Source organism: Macaca mulatta, chromosome 3 (assembly GCF_049350105.2).
Source record: "Macaca mulatta isolate MMU2019108-1 chromosome 3, T2T-MMU8v2.0, whole genome shotgun sequence".
Classification (NCBI taxonomy): Eukaryota; Metazoa; Chordata; class Mammalia; order Primates; family Cercopithecidae; genus Macaca; species Macaca mulatta.
In genome coordinates this window covers 180,676,046-180,700,144 of record NC_133408.1, presented here as the reverse complement: position 1 = coordinate 180,700,144, position 24,099 = coordinate 180,676,046, and the positions used below count along the sequence as shown (strand labels likewise).

The 24,099-nt window shown below is 37.5% G+C and overlaps 1 protein-coding gene across 11 annotated transcripts in view; it reads left to right on the top strand.

Annotated features, from left to right (window-relative positions):
* Positions 1–24,099, top strand: part of BRAF (B-Raf proto-oncogene, serine/threonine kinase) — a 202,101-nt gene that overhangs the window by 53,442 nt on the left and 124,560 nt on the right. For 10 of the 11 annotated variants that reach the window (XR_013415652.1, XR_013415650.1, XR_013415649.1 and 7 more), the window contains one exon: positions 23,371–23,472. Coding sequence is in view for 5 of the 11 variants with exons in the window: in XM_015135080.3 (XP_014990566.1) it covers positions 23,371–23,472 (102 nt within the window). In the remaining 6 variants the exon portion in view is untranslated. Of the gene's footprint in view, positions 1–21,173; positions 21,270–23,370; positions 23,473–24,099 lie in introns of all 11 variants that reach the window. The other variant, XM_077997569.1, reaches the window with a different exon arrangement.

The window sequence follows — 24,099 nt, the reverse complement described above, 5'->3', positions numbered from 1 at the left end:
AAAAAAAAAAAGTAAACTCACTGATGGTTTTGTAATGATTGAGATCCTTGTCCTCTATCCCAATCTGTCTACTGCTATTTACTTCCAGCGTTCTCGATTAGCTGCTCTGTGTGTTCTCTCCAAGTTTTATAGTTGGACTACATCTTTGAATTGTGTTCCCACCCCCCATAATGTGTGACTACTAATATTTCTGCCCAATTTGTTTGGTTTTTTTTTCCCTTGTTTTTATTTTTATTCTTGGCTTCCTAGGGGTTGCTCCTGTCTTTCCATAGCTTAATGTCAAGCTAAAAATATTTTGTTTAAATATTTCAGGGCCAGTAAGGTTTCTGTTCTTTCTTTGTGTGTCTATCTGTGTATCAGGGAGCATATTCAAACTTCAGGCCACCATGTTGCCTGACCTGGCTTTTGTTTTCCTTCAGGCTCCTCTGTGTCTCCTGTGTGCATGAACATGCAGAGGCTCAGTCAGTCAAGGATGTGTGCAGTTGTGGGCCCTGTCCAGACTTTGTAGCACGTGCTTGCAGTGTCCATTCAATCAGTGGTGTGTAGAAAGTGCATGAAGCCCCCAACTTGCAGTGGAGGTTATCACTTAAATTCACAGTACTCCAAATCAATTGACAACACCTTCACGCACACAGTTTCTAGCTGAACACATAGCAACAGAGGGAGAGATTGGGCAGTCATCAGAAGAAGGGCTGGCAGCAGCCTCAAGCAAAAATGCCACAGATGGCTGGGCATGGTGGCTCACACCTCTTATTTCAACACTTTCGGAGTCCAAGGTGGGTGGATCACCTGAGGTCGGGAGTTTGAGACCAGCCTGGCCAACATGGTGAAACCCTGTCTGTACTAAAGATACAGAAATTGCCAGGTATGGTGGCGCATGCCTGTAATCCCAACTACCTGGGAGGCTGAGACAGGAGAATCGCTGGAACCTGGGAGGCGGAGGTTGCAGTTAGCTGAGATCGTACCATTGCACTCCAGCCTGGTCGACAAGAGCAGAACTCCGTCACAAAAAAAAAAAAAAAAAAAAAAAAAAAAAGCCACAGACTGTGATGTTCTTACTCAGATTCAGCCTTTCAGCCTTTGGCTGAATTCCAGAGCACTGAAATGGTTGTTTTGACGGTTTTGTTCAGCTTTATAGTTGCTTTTGGGGGAGAGGATTTATCAACGTACTCATTTCATCATGCCAGAAGTAGTAGTATTGATACGATTTTTTATATATATCTTAGAATTTTGAAGATACTGTTCCCTTATTTTCTAGTATACAACAATCTGATTCTTGTTTTTTATTCCTTAGAATTTTATTAGTACTTTCTTGTTTCCTTTTGAGTTTAATTTACCAAGATTTGTTTAATTTTATCTCTCTCCAAGCACCCAGGCTGGAGTGCAGTAGTACAATCATGGCTCACTGCAGCCTCCACCTCCTGGGCTCAAGTGATTCTCCCTCTTTGGCCTCCTAAATAGCTGGGACTACAGACACATGCCACCATACCTGGCTAATTTTTTTTTTTTTTTTTTTGATAGAGATGAAGTCTCGCTATGTTGCCCAGGTTGGTCTCAAGCTCCTGAGCGCAAGCAGTCCTCCCGCCTCAGCCTCCCAAAGTGCTGGGCTTATAGGCCTAAACCGCCATGCCCAGCTCTTATTCTTTCTTTGTTGAAAAAGGAACTTTGGTTCTGAAGACTCTTATTTGCCTTTTGGCTCAAGGAGAAATTCTTAAATTTTATTTGTTATTTCTTCTTTTTTTAAATTCTCATAAAATTTCTCTTAGATGTATGTAGAATAATTTAATCTGTATTCTGTGATACTAACTTTACTCTCATAATTTTAGCTTTCATTTTACTTCATATTTTTTATTTCTTTTTTACTTTTTGTTAAAGTACCATTTGGACTTTAGCTTTGTCCATTTTGCTCGTTAACTCCTCTTATAGGTTTATTTCAACAAAGATTTTAAATTTCAAGCTTGTTCTGTGCAATTTATTTATTTTGAGATGGAGTTTCACTCTTGTTGCCCAGGCTGGAGTGCAATGGTGCAATCTCGTTTCACTGCAGCCTCTGCCTTCCAGATTCAAATGATTCTCCTGCTTCAGCCTCCCAAGTAGCTGGGACTACAGGCATGTGCCACCACGACCGGCTAATTTCATACTTTTAGTAGAGACAGGATTTACCATGCTGGTCAGGCTAGTCTCGAACTCCTGACCTCAAGTGATCCACCCTCCACAGCCTCCCAAAGTGCTAGGATTACAGGCATGAGCCGCCGTGCCTGACCTCTGTGCAATTTATTATTTTTGTTTTGTTTAATGAGTGCAGCTCATCCATAATAGGACTAGATACAATATAATTTTCTGTGCTCTTCAATATATTAGCCAGTAGCTGCATGTGGCTGGGAATATGGCCTATGAGACAGATAAACTAAATTTTATATTTTATTTAATGTTAGTTTATATAAAATTAAATAGCCATACATGTCTAATGACTACTAGATTGTACAGCACAGCTCTGCAATTTAAGAATCCTTATACTTTTTGGCTTCAAAATAATTCTGATGCCTTAGTTTATCTCCTCATTCAATTGCATGTCTGTTTTTTATGCTCTTGGTTTTTTTTTTAGGTGTCTAAAGGTTAATAAAGGTTAAAAATTATCAATATTGGAAGTTAGAGTAGGTTTCCTCAATACCTAAGTGAGTTTCTTCTGGAGAAAGTTAATATTGAATATAAAAATCCATTAATTTCTAGTTCTACTAAGTGAGCCTAGGCAGTCCTTGCTTTAGAGAATATGAGTACTTCTCAATTTGTGTATGTGTGTAGCCTATGTCCCTGTGGTCGCCAGAATTTACTATAATTCTGTCTCTGGCCATAGTGTCCAGACAGAAATCCCTGTAAACTGATTACCCTTTTCCACCAGGTTTAGACCAGATACAAATATTTGGGAGCAAAGACTGAGTTACTCTTTTATTTTTATTTTTTTGTGCGTGAGATGGAGTCTCGCTCTGTCCCTCAGGCTGGAGTAGTGGCGCAATCTTGGCTCACTGCAAGCACCGCTTCCAGGGTTCACGCCATTCTCCCGCGTCAGCCTCCCGAGTACCTGGGACTACAGGCGCGTGTCACCGTGCCCGCCTATTTTTTTTTTTTTTTTTTTTTAAGTATTTTTAGTAGAGACGGGATTTCACCATGTTAGCCAGGATGGTCTTGATCTCCTGACCTTGTGATCTGCCCACCTCAGCCTCCCAAAGTGTTGGAATTACAGGCATGAGCCACCGCGCCTGGCCAGACTGAGTTACTCTTGAACATGTAATTTGCATGTAAACCAAATTTGTTAAAAGTCTTTTTTTTTTTTTTTTTTTTAAGTAAGAAAAGGCAGTGGTTTTGATTTGTGATGTCTCTTGTTAAGAGAAGTAAAAGAAAAAAAATTCTTGAAGAAAAGTGAGCCAGAATTACTGCCTAGGGAGCGATAGTCATATAGGTTCACAATGAAGCTTAGAAATGCTCTTTGTGGTTCTGTTTCCTCTTTTGCTTTAGTGTTCAGGAAACCAAAAACTGACAGTAGACTAGTTGGAAGATAGACTAAGGCTTTTTTTTTTTTTCTGGTTAACCTGTCTTAAGGGCGATATAACTAGAGACTTGGAAGTAAAGAGAGCTACCTGCAAAGACTTGAAGTACTAAGATTACCTAGAACCTGAATGCCCTGTGTTACTCTGCAGGTAGGGCATTTTATTGTTATGAAAAGATAAGAACTATTGTAAATAGTCTAAACTAATAATAATGAGTTAAGTATGGAATTGGCGTTTTTCCTTTAAAGTTTTAGCATTTAATTTTGAAATGTTTTAAAAATATTTTTGAAATCTGTTTCTATTTTTGAATTTCTCTTTTAAAAGTCAATCTAAAATAAGTGTGTATATCTTACATGTAAGGAATTATTAACTTCATTTTTTCATAAAAATAATCAGAGTAAGACTTTCAACAGATGTAACCTCTGTTCAACAACTGCAAGAGTTCAACAACTGCAACCTCTGTCTTCCAGGTATAAGCGATTCTCATGCCTCAGGCTCCTAAGTAGCTGGAATTACAGGCACCCGCCACCATGCCTGACTAATTTTTGTATTTTTAATAGAGATAGGATTTTGCCATGTTGGCCAGGTAGGTCTGGAACTCCTGACCTCAAGTGATCTGCCTGCCTTGGCCTCCCAAAGTGATGGGATTGCAGGCATGAGTCACCGCGCCTGGCCAGAAAACAGTGATTTTTTAAGATGTCATCAATTGTATGGTAAAATCTGAATTCAAAGATGTTAAGAACAGGATGGAGGGAAGGTGTCTCTTAGAACATATGAAAGACATGTTATTTCTGTCAACTTCCAAACTTTTATCTTCAGCCACATCTTTTACTTGATTCCAGATTTGTATATCCAGCTCCTGTTTTACATTTCCACTCTGATTGTTTAATCCACCTCCCAGGATATTTAAAATATAATTTTTAATTCTGCATCCTGTGCCTTGTCCTCTCAACCTCAGTGATCCTCCTTCATTCTTTTTGATTTTTGGCTCTTACATCCTTTGACTTAGGTTATAAACTGTAGAGTCAAGGATGACTCCCTTTTATGATACCTCAGATCTGTTTACCAGCAAATCCTACTGACTGTACCTTTATAATATATTTAGCATCTGACACATCTTACCATCTCTTCCACTATCAGGCTGATAAAAGCCACCATCGTCTTTCAGCTGGCCATCATTTCCCATCTAGTTTCGTGGCATTAACACTATGGTTCATTTCCAGTATAGCAGCCAGAGTAATACTTTAAAAATATAATTGATCATATTGTTTCCTTTTTTTCAAAAGTAACTTCATTGAGATTGAGTTCACCTACCATACAAATCACTCATATAAAGTGTACAGTGCAGAAGTTTTAGTGTATTCAGTGTGCACAACAACCATCACCAAATTTAATTTTAGAATGTTTTCTAATTAGCGGTAAAAGAAACCCCACACCCATAGCCATTCTCCCCCAATCCTTATATTCCCCTCATTTCTAGGCAATCTAATTTCTGTCTCTGTGGATTTTTCTATTCTGGACCATTTTATATACGTGGAATCATACACTGTGTGGTGTTTTGTGACTGCTTCTTTTACTTAGTGTGATGTTTCCAAGGTTTGGTCATGTTATAGAATATATCAACGTTTTGTTTCTTTTTATTACCAAATAAAATTCCACTGAATGGATATGCGACATTTAATTTAGTCATCAGCTGATGAGTGTTTGGACTGTTTTAACTTTTTGGCTATTGTGAATAATGCTGTTATGAACATAACAGCATTGTTGTGTCTTCTGTTGTGGACTACTGTTTCTCTAACAGAATGTATTAATTTTCTTTTGTATAAAAGCCACTCCAAAGCCTGGTGCTTAAAACAACCACTGCTTGGGTCAGTGAGCATGCTATATTCTGCGCTGTGCTAACTTTGGCTGTGCTCATTCGTGTCTGTGACCAGTGGTGGTTTTAGGTAGATGGCTAGTCTAGGATGGTCTTGAGTATACAACTTGGTTCTAGTAGACTAGTCCAGGCGTGTTCTCATAGAAAGGCACAGGTGAGAGAGTGAGCAAGTTCAATTGTACGAGAGGACAAGACTTGCATACTTGCATTTTAAGACTCTCTTTGGGTCATGTTTGCTAATACTGCATTGCAAGATGTCACAAGAACAAGGAGAAGCCCAGGGTCAGAGTGGAAAGGGGATTGCAGCGTTATGGGTAAAAGGTGTGCCTACAAAGAAGCCATTAATTGGGGGTCATTAATGTGATGTCTGTTGCACATACCAATTGTGCTTCTACCTTAGTGCTTTTTGCATTTGTTTCCCTTCTGTTTGAACTAGTTTTCTCTTACATGCCTACATGCTAAACTTGTTTCACTTCCTTCCTAACTCTGTTCATGTATCATCTTATCAATGAGACCTTCAAGTTTTACCATACTACAAAATGAATAGCCACCCAACCCCATCCTGCTCACAATCTCTATTTTTCTCTATAACTTTTTATGACCATCTGACATATTCTTTTTTTTTTTTTTTTAGTGCTTATCTTCCCTCAACTGGAATGTATGCTGTATGAGGTTAGGGACTTGAATTACACTGTCTTCATTGCCTAGAACCCTGGCATTCATTAAATGTTTGTTGAATGAAGAAATGAATCTACATGGATCCACTTTTACCTAAATTTGAATTATCTAAAAGTTCTAACCTGGCTTCATGCCACGGCACGTATAAAGTGTCAGCTTCTCTTGATTAGAGTACCTAATGATGGAATATTTCTTCTTATGCAGACATAGGCCATGCAGTATATGAGCAATTCTACCGCTTACTTAGCTGTCTGACTTGGGCCAAGTTTTTTTTTAACCTCCCTGTTTCCTCATCTGTAAAATAGGGGTAATAATAGTCCCAGCCTCATGGAACCTGGCACAAGGTAGGCCTGTATAAGGTTGGTACAATGTGTATTGCATAATATTTTTTATCACATACTTGTTATTGGAGTATATGGCACAAGGGAAAATGGAATTGAAAGCTGGAACAATTTTGTATTATGGAGAAGTTGCAAAATCTTTGAAAACTTTTTTTCAGAAGGGACAAAACACATAAAACAAATGAAATAGGTGATTTTTTTTTTTTATTGAGTGCTTCATAACATTATATCCTTAAAACACTCTCTTATAAAGTGCTCTCTGAAAAATACTGTTCTTTATTTCAAAGTTTACTAAAAAGTACATAAAACTAGCAAGCATACATCTTAACTCTCTGAGAGTCTTATAAGTACCATCCTAGATGCATGGAGAGAAGATAATTCATTACTTACACTAGGTCATGCCTTAGGTCATTAAGACTTAAGTCTGTCATGGAACCCCAGTTGAGAAAGAACAAAAATGTAACATCTTGACTAAGGTGGCTACTGCTTCTCTGATCTTAACTATTATTTCTCTAGCCTCAGGTGAGCCTTCTTGAATGTGATTTCATCAATCTCCTCTAAGCTTACCCAGAATATAGAATTTTTAATATTTTTTATAGACAGCACTTATAAACTACCTACTTCATGCTAGGTAGTATACTTAGGTGCTAGGAGTAAAACTGATCAAGGGGGGTAGGTTCCAAATTCACAGAGCTCACAGTCCTAACAGGCTGTCATGCCTCAGTTGTTTATTTGTGGCAATGTATCCCACAGACTTTTAATTTTGGAATGATAGGATGTGGTGCTCTGGAATGGTGTCCCAGGGTTTTGGAGAACTGAGAGTAACTTGGGAAAGCAGGCTACAGTGAGAGAAAGTTATGACCAGGAGTTGTACCAAAATGCAGGAAACATGATATGTATGTTGTTATGGTGCATAAAAATATTTACAGTTAAAAGTCCTGAACCTGTACTGCATCTATTGTTTCACATAATTTCCCTTCAATTTAAATCCTGCTCCAAATCCTGAAATTCATTTCAGTCTGTGTGACAGAAATTTGATCTGTTTCATTGAAAACCCATTTGAATAGTAATTGTGAGCAATTGTTGAATTTGTAAATGTTAAGTAAATTTAGTGGATAACTTTGTGGACAGTTTGACATTATAGACAGTTATTCATGATACTGTTTTGTCTCCTCTCCCCTGCCATCCCTGAAACTTTAGGGTTTAATCTGCTCTTAATTAGCCAGAAAAAAAAATGTTTGATCCTCTTACTCAGTTTTAGATTATTTTAGATGATTTCTAAGTTAAACTCTAAGTTAGAATAGTTTCTGCTTATTGATTTCATGAATATCACTTCTCTATTTCTATTTCTCACCTTCTACCAGGCCAAAGGAATTGTGGAACTATGATTAACAAACTCCTAAATCATCAGCCTTTTCCTTAAACCTTGAAAGGGTTCTGTCTATGTAGACACTTGTCTGGCTCCTGATTACAGTTTTACTATTCTCAAGTGAAACTGTTTCATCACAACTCACATAATTCAGGGTCAAGATACTATTATGAAATGACTGTAAAAATTACTAGTACCTTTGACTCTCTAATTCTTCTCTGTTTTCATTACATGGGCCTGACAAAATGCTGACTACCTGCCCGCACTTAGGCAGTTGAATGTAGTGTTTTAAATGTATACCAGAGTCCTCAACAGGGCATCATCAGTGTCTGGCAGTGCAGCTGCTTCTTCACTTTCCGAATTAAGAATGCATTTGCTGGCTCGGCACAGTGGCTCACGTGTGTAATCCCAGCACTTTGGGAGGCGAAGGCGGGTGGATCCCTTGAGGCCAGGAGTTCAAGACCAGGCTGGCCAACATGGTGAAACCCCGTTTCTACTAAAAATATAAAAATTAGCTGGGTGTGGTAGCACATGCCTGTAATTCCAGCTACTTGGGAGACTGAGGCAGAAGAATCGTTTGAGCCCAGGAAGCAAGAGTCTGCAGTGAGCCAAGATTGCACCACTACACTCTGACCTGGACAACAGAATGAGACTGTCTCGGAAAAAAAAAAAAATGCATTTCCTCCACTCATTGCAAACCTCTCACAGCTCCCACTCCTATCTGTGGAATTCACTTCAAACTTTTACTGAGAAATTAAGTGCAGCTCTTGTCATCTTTTCACCACCAATTCTACAGACTTGTCTGCATTGGTCCTCTTGTTCTTCCTTTCATTTGTTGTCAAAGACCACTCCTGACAGTCTGATTTCTCTACTTGTGACTTAGATTTCATCTTTTCTGCATCTCTGTCTTCCGTATCATTTTTCTCCCCTCTGTTGAATTCCCTTCAGCCACAAACATGCTCTATTATCTCCTAGCCCCAATACATCTGCAAATGTATGTAAATAGGAATGACCAAGTACGTACAGATATACAATTCCTACCTTTCCTAATGTCTTCTATCCACTATTATATGTTCCTATTCTTATCTAATAAATTTTCTTCACTTAATATTTTTTCCTTCTACCTCAGAGTCTCTTTCTTTTCAGCCATTTTTGGTTTCTCTTGTAAATGTTTATGACACCCAGAGCTGAGCCTTCTTAGCCTATACTTCCTTGTAGGTCTGCCTCCCAGTATGCTAGTGACACCCAAATATATCTTCAACCTCATCTCTCCACCAGGGTTCTACACTTGCATAGCCAGCTGCCTTCTTGATCATTTAGTCAGCCTCTCCTGTTGGTGACATAATACTTGATTTCTCTCCCTCATGGCATCACTGTCCACCCGTTGCACACATCAACATTTCAGAATCAGCCTTAATTCTTAGTTTTTTCTCACTCCTCCTCCATGTCTAATCCAGTAGCCCTATCTCCACTGTTTTCCACCTTGGTCTAAGCAATCATCTCTTGCTTAACTATGGTTGCTTAACACAACCATAGTCTCAAGTAGTCTTCCTCCCTGCATTCATTCTTGGTCCACCGTAATCCATTCTCCACTAGAGTGATAATTAGAGGTACTATAATATATACTGCTCTAGAGTTACATTGTCTAGAATTAAATCCTGACTCTATCATTTACTAGCTGAGTGGCCTTTAGCAATATATTTAACACTTGTGCCACAATATGCTTATCTATAAAATGGGATGGTATATTTATCTATTCCCTGATTGCTGTAAAGGAATACCTGAGGCTGAGTAATTTATAAAGAAAAGAGGTTTAATTGGCTCACAGTTTCACTGGCTGTACAGGAAGCATGATGCTGACATCTGCTCAGCTTCTGGGGAGGCCTCAGGAAACTTACAGTCATGACAGGAAGGCAAAGCAGGAGCAGGTGCGTCTTACATGGCAGGAGCAAGGGGTAGGGGAAGGTGTTAAACACTTTTAAACAATCAGATCTTTTGAGAACTCACTCATCAAAAGGACAGCATCAAGAGGATGGTGCTAAACCATTCATGAAGAATCCACCCCCATGATCTAGTCACCTCCCACCAGGCCCTACCTCCAACGTTGGGGATTATAGTTTGACATGAGATTGGGTGGGGACACAGATCCAAACCATATCAGAAGTAAATTGTTAGTAATTAAAATATAAATCAGATTATGTCACAGGTACCTGTTTTTGAAACTTTAGATTCTCATTGCTCTTAGAATAAAAGTAAAACTCTATTTTCCATGGCTTTCAGGACCCTTCATAACCTGGCATCTTGCCTAATTTTTCTGATATCCATCTTGTTTCTACTCTCCCCTTGCTTACCAGATAGCCACAATCACTATCTTTAACTTTCTAGTTGGAAACATGGCTTTTTGTGGGGTATATTTCCTATTATTTTTTATTGTTTTTGGACCAACTTATTCACGTCAGTTTTGTGTTTGTTTTGTTGTATGTAAAAATAGTGCCTTAAAAAATCAGTTAATTTTTTTTTTTTTACCTGGTGAATCATTTGTTTTATCTTTATAAATGCTGGGACGAGAGGCCTACTCTTTTTTTCCAATTTTGTGAGAGATTGGTAAAATTCCTAGAAGTTTAATTGATAGGTCAAAAGATAGAAGTGTTTTCAGATGGATGATTCCTATTGAAGTAAATTTTTTGAGAACTTAACATGTCCAAAAAGGTTTTCATTTGCCCTCATGCTTGCCTGGATGTAAAATTCCAGATTCATAGTCATTTTTGCCCAGACAGTGAAGACATTATTCCACTATCTTTTAAAAAATAACAGTTTTATTGAGGCATAATTCATATATCATACTATGTGCAATTTAGTGGTTTTTAATATATTCACAGAGTTGTATAGCCATCACCACAGTCCATTGTAGAATATTATCACTCAAAAACGAAACCCCTGGATTTATTAGCAGTCATTCTCTGTTCCCACCAATTCACCCACCCCCCAACTTGAAGTCAACGAGTAATCTACTTTCCGTCTTCATTGTCTTTTAATGTTGCTGATGAAAACTCTGCTGCCAAATTAATTCTAGTTATACGAAGCTTTTAGAGTTTTGAAATTCTGGAATTTAATTATGTAAACTAGGATTTATGTAGAGTTTTGAAATTCTGGAATTTAATTATGTAAACTAGGATTTATGTAGATATTAGTCTTTTAACTCATCCGCCTTAGCCTCACTGAGCCCTTTTATTCAGACCATTGGTGTTTTAACTCCAAATATTTTTAGCATCGTCTTTATTTCTTCTATTTTCTTCATTTAGAACTCTTATTAAATGTGTTTTGAACTTCCCAAGTGTATTCTTTATATCTCTTCAACTTTTTACTTGTATCACCCATTTCTTTCTCTCTCTCTCGTTCTCTCTTTTTTAACCTCTCTACCTTCTGGTACATTTCTTTGTATTACATATCACTACTATGATCTTTATCAAACTTCTGTTATTTACCCCTTCTCAAATGTTTTCTTAATAATAATATTTCAGTTTTCTCCTTGCCTGTTTATTCTGTTTGTTCATTGTGATCTTTTTCTTTCCTCCCATTGGATATTCATAGTGTCTCGTGATTCTTGTTTTTGAATAAGGACTAAATTGTTAGAAGAACTTTGCAGTTATATAGGTCTAGGATTCTTTTTTAAATGGGAAATGACTACAAGTGTTGTGTATTCACTGACTGGCTTTCCTCCAGGGTGCAGGGATTTTAAGAGGCAGACTTAAGGCCACCCCAGTTACAAAAGTAAGGACAGCTTTAGTATGTTTATTTCTGGAAGGAGCTAGCTAACTTACTTAGTATCCTCCTCCTTCAGTATCTTCCCTCTTTTCCTCTTCCCTTCCCACTTTTCCTTTCTACTTCAAGTATATAGGAAAGTGTAGGGAATGATAACTGTGTACCTATTAACTCAGTTTTGTTGAATTGTCTTATATATGCTTCAGATTTTTAGAAACCAAAAAATTATAGACACAGCTATAGCACCTTACAGGCTTACTTTGATACTTTTCCCTGCCCTTTCTGCCTTTTCAGAAGTAACCATTATCCTGAATTTACTGTTTATCGTGCCCATGCACATTTCAAATACTTTTGCTGTGGGTATATATCCACAATCTAGAACATTGATTGCATGTTTTTGTGAACGCTGAAAGAACCAACCCTTTAATACAGATCCTGAGTGGCTAACAGTCCAAATTCAAAATAGAGCCATGCGATCATTTGCAGACTTGTAGAGATCACATGTGTACTCTGTATTCCTGGAATATCTACACACCCAGTAACTTTAGGACTTTCATAGCTGTCTGTTCCTATTTATGCCACCTGAAACACCAGCTACGAGAAAATACCATTTGGCCTTTGGACCTAACAGATACACTGTGACCTGCCTCAGCCAATCAGAACTGAACAAGTTTGCACCCCTCATTTGTATAGTGGACCAGAGTGGAAACCTGACTGTGAACTTTCTCTGTAAATGACAACCCCTTTTCTTTGTTCTCTCAGAAGCTGCCTTTATTTTGTACCAAGGTACGTCTCCACGGTTTGCAAACTGCTGGAATAAAGCCTGTTTCCTTTTTTAAAAAGAAAATATTTTTCGGTAGATTGTTGACATTTTAAAGTTGTATGTATCCTGAAACTTGCTTTTTCATCAATACTATGTTTTTGTGATGTATTCATGTGATAAATATAGCGCTAGCTTTTTGTTTTGACTTAATATGTGGTATTTTGTTATACAGACATACCAGTTTGCCATTTTTTCTCTCTTAGGGAACATTTGAGTTGGTTCTAGTTTTTTGCTATTACAAACATTGCTGCAGTGAAAATAGCTTGTACATATGTGAATGTAAGTAGCTACATGATAGGATATGCTTATCCTTAGCTTTACTCTAGATACTGCCAATTTACTCTCAAATATTTATGTTATACCCCATGTAGAATATGGTAGTGTTTGTTGCTGCATGTACATGATTACCACTCTTTGTATTATTAGGCCCAATTTTTTTGCAATCTCACTGGTTTTTCATATGTATGTATGTATTTTTTTGAGACAAGGTCTTGCTCTGTCGCCCAAGTTGGAGTGCAATAATGCATTCCAGTCTTATTGTAGCCTCAAACTTCTGGGCTCAGGCAATCCTCCCACCTCAGCCTCTCAGCCTCCTGGTAGCTGGGAGTACAGGCATGCGGTACCACATCCAACTAATTTTTAAAAATTTTTTCTAGAGATGCGGTCTTGCTATGTTGCACAGGCTGGTCTTGAACTCCTGGCCTCAAGCAGTTCTCCCACTTTGCCCTCCCGAAGTGCTGGGATTACAGGGATGAGCCATTGTACCAGGCCTGGTCTTTCATTGTATTTCTTTGATTACTAATAAGGTCATTTATTTTATGTGTTTATTAGATATTCTGAATTCCCTATAGTGAACTACCTATTCATAAGTATTTTGCCTATCTTCTTTTGGATTAGTTGACCTTTTCCAAAAGGATGGTCACTTACCCTGGCAATATTTATTATATAGTCCATTCTGTTCCCTACTAAATTATAATGCCAACGTGAACCGTATGCTGTGTAAATAAATACCTGTGCCTCTGTTTCTGAGCCCTCTCTTCTGTCCCTTTGGTCGTTCTGTCTGTATGCTAGTATCATTTCTCTGTAAGTCTTGTTTTCCTGGTAACACCAGTCTTACCCTCCTTATTATTCAAAATAGTCAAAGGCTACTACTATACAGTGCTTCCATAAAAATTTTAGAATCAGGCTGTGCACGGTGACTCACGCCTGTTATCCCAGCACTTTGGGAGGCTGAAGTGGGTGGATCACGAGGTCAAGAGATTGAGACCATCCTGGCCAACATGGTGAAATCCCGTCTGTATTAAAAATACAGAAAATTAGCTGGGCATGGTGGCATGCACCTGTAGTCCCAGCTTCTTGGGAGGCTGAGGCAGGAGAATCCCTTGAACCCAGGAGGCGGAGGTTGCAGTGAACCAAGATCGTGTCACTGCACTCCAGCCTGGTGACAAAGCGAGACTCCATCTTTAAAAAAAAAAAAAAAAAAATTAGAATCAGTTTTTCAAGTTCCATGGAAGAAAAATTATTTTTGGAATTTTGTTTATTTCACTACACTGAATTTATTTGTGGAAAGTTGACATCATTATAATATTGAAACTTCCCATAAAGGATATTTGTGTAGGTCTTGGTCAAGTGAAGGGGAACACATCTGCATGCACACATGCATGTCATTTGGTATAATGTGAAATAAGGTTTAGTGGAGAAAAATAAAGTATTAAGGCACACACAATTCCCTAAGGTCTGTTGTCCCCATATAGATGTGTGCGTTGACCAGACACAACTAGAACAATGTGCTGTGGAAAGGGCTCCTATGTAATAATTGGAGCTTTGAGGTTGATGAAATGGCCTTATGAGGACGGGAAAGCCGTCGGTACTCTGTGGCTGATCAGCCTTTTCTTGCATTAAACAAACTCAGACCTGCTGAGCCAGCTTTTTGATAAGCTACCAAAACAGGGGTGGAAACCTCTAGAGTCAACTGAATCTGTTTCTCTTCTTAGTAGTCTTTTGTGCACCTGCACATTATTTTGTTGTTCCTGTCGCAAAAGTCTTGGGAATCTTTTGTTAGACTTTTCTTCTAGATTCTTTATAGTGTTGCTATCATGAGAAGCGTCTTTCTTTTTATTGACTCTGGCTAATGTGTTAGAACACCATGTAATTTTATGTCCTTGATTTTATATCCAACAAACCTTGCTAAACTCTTCCCTTAGCTTTTATAGTTAATAGGTATTAGCCCTCATGGTTTGTAGATTCTCTTGGATTTTTCTGTAGATAGCATGTTTCCTACAAATAAGTTTTTTGTCTCTACATTTCTAATTCTTAGGCCTGTCTCTATATATATTTATATAAACACTTATATAAACACTACCTATACTACCAAGATTCAATGATTGTTAACATTTTACTGTATGTATATCTCCTAAGAAAAAGGAAATCATTTGACCAAAATATCATATCTAGGAAGATTAACAACTCCATCATCTTACATCTGATATGTGTTCAGATTTCCGTGGTTGTCCCAAGAATGTCTCTTACAGCTATCTTCCATCCCTAAACTAAGATCCACTTGTGCATGCACTGAATTATTTGTTGTCTTTTAGTAGTAGTTATCTTTTAAACTGGCCACCTACTGTTTTGTTCTCCCATGAAATGATTTATTAGAGAGTCCAGGACAGTTGTCTTAGAATGTGCCACATTTTGGATTAGTCCGATTGCCAACGCTTTGACTTTCAAAGAGAAGAAAAATGTCTTATAGAATGTCCCACAATCTATATTTGATTATTTCATTGTAGTAGTTTTAGCATATTTCTCTATTCCCTGTATTTCTTCTAAACTAGAAGTTAAGTTTAAAGGCTTGATTAGATTCAGTTTAAATGTTTTGCATGTATACTTCATGGGTGATGTCTCATGTTGCATCACATCAAGAGGCATATGTTGGTTTGTTCCACTATTAATGGTTCTAAGCCACTTGAAGGTATGTTTTCCCCTTCATCTTTAATATGTGGGAAAATACTTTGGCACTATGTAAGTATCCTGTTCTCAATCAGCTTTCCTCCTAATGATTTTAGCATCCTTTGATCCTTTTCTAAACCAATTATTTTATATTAGCTGGCATTCTTTTGTAAAGAAGCATTTCCCTATATCAAGTGAGAATAACTAATTTTTCCTAAAAAGGCAGGATACATGCATAATTTTTTTCATTTAAAATTCAGTTTTCTAAGGGTGTAATAGTCATCTACAGTGTGAGCAAATGCTCTCCTACCCTTTTAATTGTTATGGAATTATGAAGTTTTTTTGTTTATTTGTTTTTGCATACCATCTGTTATGGTCAATTACAGTACTTATTTTTTATTTTTATTTTTTTGCTGAAAATCTCCAAATTTGGTCAGTAGGAGTCCGTTCAACCTGGTATCTGGCACAAGATGTTCCTAGATCTCTCTTCTTGAATAATAATAGATAGGTTTTGAAATGCTGTAATGTGGGCCCTTTCCCCCATTCATGTAGTCATTGTTTTGTTACTTTTATGTAAATCTAATATGCTTATTTTGTTAAGACCTAATATGCTTATTAATAAACTTATTAATAAAACCTAAATGCTTATTTAGGTTTGCTTTCATGTGTATTAGTCACTAGATTCTCCATCTATGTTCATTTTCTATGGCTGCAATAATAAATAACAACAAACTTGGTCACTTACACCACCACAAATGTACTCTCTTACATTTCTGGAGGTCAGAAATCCGGAATGAGTTTGTTTTACTGGGCAAAAATCAAGGTATCAGCAAGACTGCTCTCTCTAGAGGGAATAAGGAAAAATCTGATTTCTTGCCTTTTCTGGCTTCTAGACCTGCACTCCTTGTATTTCTTGGCTCATGGCCACCTCCTCCATCTTCAAGGTCAGCAGTGTAGCATCTTCATATCTTTCTCTGCTGAGTTTTTATATCACCTAATCAACTATAATAAAATTCCCCTTTATTTCCCTCTTATAAGTATGCTTGTAGATTACATTTAGGGCTTACCCAGATTTCCAGAATAATCTCCCTGTTTCACAATACTTAATCACGTCTGCAAAGTTCCTTTTTAACATTTACAAGTTTTTCTGGGTCTTGGTATATGTTTAGTTATCTTGGTGGGGGAGCTACTATTTAGCCCTCTCATGCCATTCTTTCTTTGATACTACTTCTTGATTCAGTTTCCTTTTTCTAGGTTGTTAGTTATTTTCTTCTTGCATCTTAACATCAGTTCATTGTCTTCTTGCTTCTTTTACTGATGTTGAGAAGTATGCCACCAATCTAACTTGTCTTTTCTTTCCAGTTGACTTTAAGAACTGAATTTTTTTATTTTCACTTGTTTTGGAAAATTTATGGCCAGCTTCTGTTCAAATATCTCCCCTATTCCCTGTTTACCTCCCAGATTAACTCATTCTGTGCTTCATGTCTTTCATATTTTCCATCCATTTATCTCTGCCTTTTGGCTAATTTTCTGAGTCACCTTCTAGTTCTTTAATTCTCTCTTCAGCAGTAATCTGTTTTACATTACCTGAGGTTTTAATTTGATGACTGTATGATTCAAAACTCAGGTCTTTATAGTTTCTTCATGCTTCCTTCTTATATGTGTTGTCTTTAAGCTTGCTGTTCTTCCAGAGTTATCTTAGTAGAAATTTACTTTTGTGTTTTGGTCTGCAGTTTATTAGCTTTGATTTCTTTGTCAAACTGATTATATTCATTTTCTATTTTTCAGGAATGTTCTGAATTTTTCCAACTAAATGGTTGATGGTTCTGGCCTCCTTGCTTTCAGTACTGTGATTCTTTCAACCATTTTCTTGAAATTTTGGGACCACTTCTGTCTCTTCCTTCCCTCCCTCTGTTCCTCCCCCAACCCCACCTTTCATAACAATTATTTGTTTCTTGGAATCTTTTAGGCTGGTCCTGTCGTTTTCCCTTTGACCTATTAAGTATTATGTTACTGGATTCCTAATTAATGATTATTCTTGCTTTTAATGTATATATTTTTATATATACTGTTGTATATGTTTATATATCATATATATGAATTTAAGAGTTTGATGCCTTTCTTCACAGTTTGGATTATTTTATGTTTTGTTTGTTTGTTTGTTTAGAGATAGTCTTGCTCTGTCACCCAAGCTGGAGTATAGTGGCGTGATCTCAGCTCACTGCAACCTCCGCCTCCCAAGTTCAAGAGATTCTCCTGCCTCAGCCTTCCAAGTAGCTGGGAGTACAGGCGCACACCTGTACCCAGCTAATTTTTGTACTTTTAGTAGAGAAAGGATTTTGTCTTGTTGGCCAGGCTGCTCTCGAACTCCTGGCCTCGGCCTCCCAAAGTGCTGGGATTATAGGCATGAGCCACTGCACCCGGCCTGTTTTTTTTGTTTTTTTTGTTTTTTGTTTTTTTTTTTATATTATCTTTGTTGAGTTTTAACATCTAGGTTTTGCTAGCTTCTTAATTTAGAAGATATTCATGTATATAAGTATATATATATATATATATATATATATATATAAAATCACCTATTACTAATTGTTATTTTAATTATATTTTCTTTAAGGGATGAGGGGAGCCAATGGCTGTAGGTATTTTTTTGTGCCATAACTCACTCCCCTTTATGTCCTTCCATAGCAGTTTGTCTGCATTTATATTTTAACATGGGCATCTTCTAGGATTTTTTTTTTTTTTTAATTCTCAGCCTTTTTTTTGGGAGAAGGAGTTTTGCCATTTGTAAAGTCACTAAAAATGATGAATTATTTACTAAGCTTGCTTGGCTGTAATAGCTGTGGCCTACTGAAGAGATTAAAACAGGAGAGGAGATCTTTTAGTAACTTTCTTGAAGTTTTTAGTTTTGTTTTTAATTTTTTCATCTCCCTTTTAGGATTGTGGCAACAGATTTTCCTTTTTTTTCCAAGAAGATGTTTTAACTGTGTACCTACTGTTAGCTTCTCAGTACTGTATTCTACTTTTTAATATATCTCTATTTTATAAGAGTCATCAGAGTTCTTTCTGTAACTCCTCTGGAGATTCTGAAAGACTTTTCTCTCCCAAACTCATTCTTTAAAATTCCAACAAGGGTCATTGTGACTTTTGTTTATTCTTCGGATATAAAATTACTCTTCTTTGGGGAGATAAAAAACCCGACTTCCAGACACTCATGGTCTGGCCTCACTATACCTAACCAATCTTATTTTCTTTTTCTTTTTTTTTCTTTCTTTTTCTTTTTTTTTTTTTTTTTTTTTTTTTGAGACAGAGTCTTGCTCTTGTCACCCAGGCTGGAGTGCAGTGGCGTGATCTCAGCTCACTGCAACCTCCGCCTCCCGGGTTCCAGTGATTCTCCTGCCTCAGCCTCCTGGGTAGCTGGGATTACAGGTGCACGCCCCCATGCCCGACTAATTTTTGTATTTTTAGTAGAGACGGGGTTTCACCGTGTTGGCCAGCTGGTCTCGAACTCCTGACCTCAAGTGATCCACCCACCTCGACCTCCCAAAGTGCTGGGATTACAGGTGTGAGCCACCACTGCTGGCCCAATCTTATCGTTTTTTTATATCTCAGCAAGAAAATTTTATTCTAATCAACTCATTCTCTTCATTTCTCATCTCTGATTATTTTCCCCCACTTTCTCTCTCCCATCCCTTGGGAGAAATAGTTCTTTATGCTAACTGCATATAAGTTTTTATTGAAAAAAAAAAAAGGGGGAGTGTGGGTAATATCGTCCTGAATTTACTGGACCTAAGAAAGGATCACTGAACTAGGATGACTTGTTTTCTTTCTTACTCTTTTCTGAAACCAGCTTAAATCTTCAGCTTTAATTGAGTACCTATTATGACTAAGACACCAAAATAAGTCATGAGGGGACATAAAAAGAAAATGTTTCTGATCTTAACGTAGCTAAAGACATGGGAAACATAATCAACTCTGTGTTATCAAATTATGACTTAGAAAACAGTTTTGTCCAGTTGATCAGTGAACACATCATAGAGGGATGCTCTAAGGAAAGATCCATCCTGGGCAGTGGGGCAAAACCCCATCTCTACTAAAAATACAAAAATTAGCCAGGTGTGCTGGTGCGCACCTGTAGTCCCAACTACTTGGGAGTCTGGGGTGGAAGGATTGATGCCAGGGAGGCTGAGGCTGCAGTGAACCAAGATTGTGCCACTGCACTCCAGCCTGGGAGACAGAGACCCTGTTTTAAAAATAAATAAAGTATTCATTTGTTTTAAAACAAATATATGTTTGAGTGCTTATTGTATGCTAGGCACTGTTCTAGGCTCTGGGGATAAATCAGAAAAAATAAGACAAAAACCCATACTCTCCTGGACTTTATTCTTTTGGGGAGTGGGGAAGACACACCACTAACAAAATAAACACATAAAATATATATAGTAAGGTGGTTGCATATGCTATGGAACAAATAAAATTAACAAAGGGTATAACTGACTCTGTGCCTCTAAGGAATGGGAGGGATAGAGGCTTTCTAAATGAGAAGGTAAGAGAATGCTTCATTGATAAGGTGACACTGGGATAAAGAGATGAATTAACTTGATAAGATAGCAAACCTTATAGAAATCTTAGGGGAAGAGCATTCCAGGCAGAAGGAATAGTAAATTCACAAGTCCTGCATTGGGAGTATACTTGGCATGTTCATTGAGGCCAAGTGTGATTGGAGAGGGATGAGTGACGGGAGAACAGTAAGAAATGAAGATAGACAAATAGCAGAGGGCCAGGTCATGGCTTTGGTGATTTTTATTGAGGAAGCCAGTGGAGGGTTTTGAGCAAGAGAATGACATGTGATCTGCAGTTATAGTTCTGTTTTTGAGATGGGGTTCACTCTGTTGCCTAGGTTGGGGTGATGCGATCACGGCTCATTGCAGCCTCAACTTCCCAGGCTCAAGCGATCCTCCCACCTCAGCCTCCGGGACCACAGGCACACACCACCACGTCTGGCTAATTTGTTTTGTTTTGTTTTGTTTTGTAGAGACAGGGTCCTACTATGTTGTGATCCTCCTGTCTCAGCCTCCCAAAGTGCTGGGATTGCAGGCATGAGCCACCATGCACGGCCTGCAGTTATAGTTTTTGAAGAACAGCTACTGTCCCATTCTAGGCATGAAACAGGAGAGGCCGTTTCAGAAACTGTTGTAATAAACTAAGAGAGAAATGAAGGTGGCTTAGACCAGGATGGTAGTGGTAGCGAAGGTGACTAATATCTACATATCTTTTGATCTTGAGATGGATTGTCAGATGTGAGAAAAGAGTCAAGGATGATGCTGAAGTTTTGGGTTTACTCAAAGAATGGAGCTTATCATTTTTGAGGTAAAGAGACTAGGAAAAACAAGTTTTGTGGGGGTGATGGGGGAGATCAGAAGTTAGTCTTTGAACATGTTAAGTTTGAAATGCTTTTATTAGGTATAATAGTAGATATATTCAGCAGGCAGTTAGGAATCTGGTGTTGAGAGGAAAAGATAGAGTTGGATTTTAAATTTTGGGCATCGTCAGTTCATAGTTGGCATATAAAGATACAAGATTGGATGAGATCACCTGGGGAGTAAGTGTAGCTTGATAAAAGAAGCCATCTAACACTTTTTGGAGATATGAGAAATTAGCAAAGGCATCATGAAAGAAAATATTGAAATACCTGACTGGAAAAACAATTTGGAACCTCTGTCCTTGCTTCTCAGACTTTAATATGCATATGAATCATTTTGTTAAAGTTCTGTATATCTGAGGTGGAGCTTGAGCTTCTGCTGGTTTTTTTGTTTTTGTTTTTGTTTTTTGGCAGGTTGTGGGGCGGCGGTAGAAACTGAATCTCACTCTGTTAGGCTGGAGTGTAGTGGTGCAGTCACGGCTCCCTGCAGCCTCAACCTCCTGGGCTCAGGTAATCCTCACATCAGCCTTCTGAGTAGCTGGGACTACAGGCTGGTACCACCATGCCCAGCTAGGGTTTTGCTATGTTGCCCAGGCTGGGCTGAACTCCTGGGCTCAAGTGATCCGCCTGCCCCGGCCTCCCAAAGTGTTGGGATTACAGATGTGAGCCACTGTGCCAGGCCAGCTTCTGCTGTTCTCACAATCTTTCAGAAGATGCTGCTGCTTCTGGTCTATGGACCACACTTTGAGTAGCAAGACTTTATATGACAAGAGTCATGAAAAACAATTGAAAGACCTTAACATTTGCAGAAGAGTAAAGATTAGTATCCAGAATAAAGACTATCTATAAATGAATATGGAAAAAACAACTCAATAGAATAAAAGGGAGTACAGTATAGGAAATTTTCCAAAATCTCAAATGGCCAGTAAGTATAAAAAGTGCTCAACTTTGTAAGAAATACAAATTAAAACATGATTGCCTTTTCCCTTTCAGATTGGCAAAAGTTTAGAAGTGTGATTATGCTGGGTGTTGGTGAGATTGTGGGGAAAGGAGTGGACTTATACCCTGCAGATAGGGACTTGACTTGATACATTTCTTCTTTTGGAAGACCGTTTGGCATATATATTAAATTTTAAAATAGGTATGTCCTTCAATCCTGGAATCCTGTACCTAGATACCAAAAAATAAAACTTGCACCTTTACTGTGAAAAGCAGTTCAGAACTATTTTTTGAAGTATTGTTTGATGTTGAGGAAATCGAATAATCTAAATGTCCATTAGTAAGGAAATTATTAAATAAACCAAGAGATTTGGAACTCTTTTTTTTTTTTCATTTATTTCCCTGTACATTTAAAAATTGATATCTCACATTTTTTCATTATAACTTTGAATAGTTCAAAAGGCCATAATTTCTACTGTGTATTACTTTGAATAGTTTAAAAGGTCATAATTTCTACTGTGCATTATATTTATGTTAAATGCATTTTTTGGACAAGCCTTTAAGCTGCAGATTTAGATCATTCAACTTAGAAATCATTCAACTGCCATATAACCTGATAGCCAGTTCTCACTATCAAACCAGACAAATTGGACTGTTTTTCTTTTTTATCAAGAAAGAAAAAAACCTGATGACTTATTTATCTTAAAACAAATATGCTAATATGTGCCTTTTAATAACCACTAAACTTCTGGATTCTAGTCTGGCTGGCTGGATAGATGGGTAAGGCTTGGAGCCTTGCCACAGATTTGTTTCATTGATAAAATATGGTCCTGCTCTTAATTTTTCCCCCTTTTCTCTCAAGGAATTTCCCCGTTTTAATTGTCTATTTGTTAGGTACTTTGGAATTTATACATCTCAGAATGATGCATCTTAGTAGTATTTGAGGTGGAAAAGAACTTTGCCTTTTTTTTTATAAAGTGGAAAATAATTATTTTAAAAGAAGAAGTAGGGAAGGAGAACCAGTTCTTAAGCAGATCAATCAGGGAACATACAGATAAAACTTGAGGATCTGCAAATTCTCTTAAAATTGTCTATGCCCACCTAACCCCTGGATACCACTGAAGTTTAGAGACTGTTGAAATAAGCAGTGCAATGCTATGAAATGAATGCTATATAACCATTAGGGAGTAAAATATATGCATATTGACGTGGAGAGACTTCTGAGGCATTATTATTCTGTGAAAAAAGCAAGTGTTAAAAGTATTTTATATATGTATTTAATTATATTTGTACATTTCATATACATATGTCTTTATGTTTTTTCCATGAGTAAAGGGAAGACATGGAAGGTTGCTCACCAAACCGTAAACAGAACTTAACCTTTTTGAAAGGGGGCTTGAGAATGTGAGGAAGATGAAGAGAGATTTCGTGGTTTATTCTGAATATTCATGTATTATTTGAATCTTTTATAGTTGAGAATACGTTGTATTACTAGTGTAGAAAAATATTTAAAGATGTTTAATAATAAAAGAAAAACCACTATATTAAATGATCTCGAAGCTCAAAATTTGAGGAACACTGGCAGTTACTGTGATGTAGTTGTCTACGTTAAAATATTTCTAATTCATATCCTAAGTGATTTTTATTTAAATTCTTTTAAAATATTTTTTAGGTGTGGAATATCAAACAAATGATTAAGTTGACACAGGAACATATAGAGGCCCTATTGGACAAATTTGGTGGGGAGCATAATCCACCATCAATATATCTGGAGGTAAGCTTTTGAGTATCATATCTGTAGTAATTTTGAAAAGAAAAAAATGAACTTGTAAAAACATTTGTACTGATAATCTTGATTATTTTAGGGGGTGGGATTAGGAATAGATTTGGGAAGAGAGAATTAGCTTTGCCTGTATTATACTTCTTAATCTTGTTGTGTGTCACTTGTTATAATAAACATGTATTTTATAATTTAGAAAACATCAGAACTAAGGGGGAAGTCATATAAATTTCAAGGTATTACTCTGAATTAAATTTTTTTTTTTTTTTTTTTTTTTTGAGACAGAGTCTCGCTCTGTCGCCCAGGCTGGAGTGTAGTGGCACAGTGTCGGCTCACTGCAACCTCCGCCTCCCAGCTTCAGGCGATTGTCCTGCCTCAGCTTCCTGAGCAGCTGGGACTACAGGTGCGCACTACCAGGCCCGCCTAATTTTTGTATTTTTAGAAGAGACGGGGTTTCACCATATTGGCCAGGCTGCTGTTGAACTCCTGACTTTGTGATCCACCCACCTCGGCCTCCCAAAGTGCTGGGATTACAGGTGTGAACCACTGTGCCCGGCCAATTTTTTTTTTTTTTTTTTTTTTTTTTTAAAGAGAAAGCACACAGTTTTGGAGCTCAGCAAA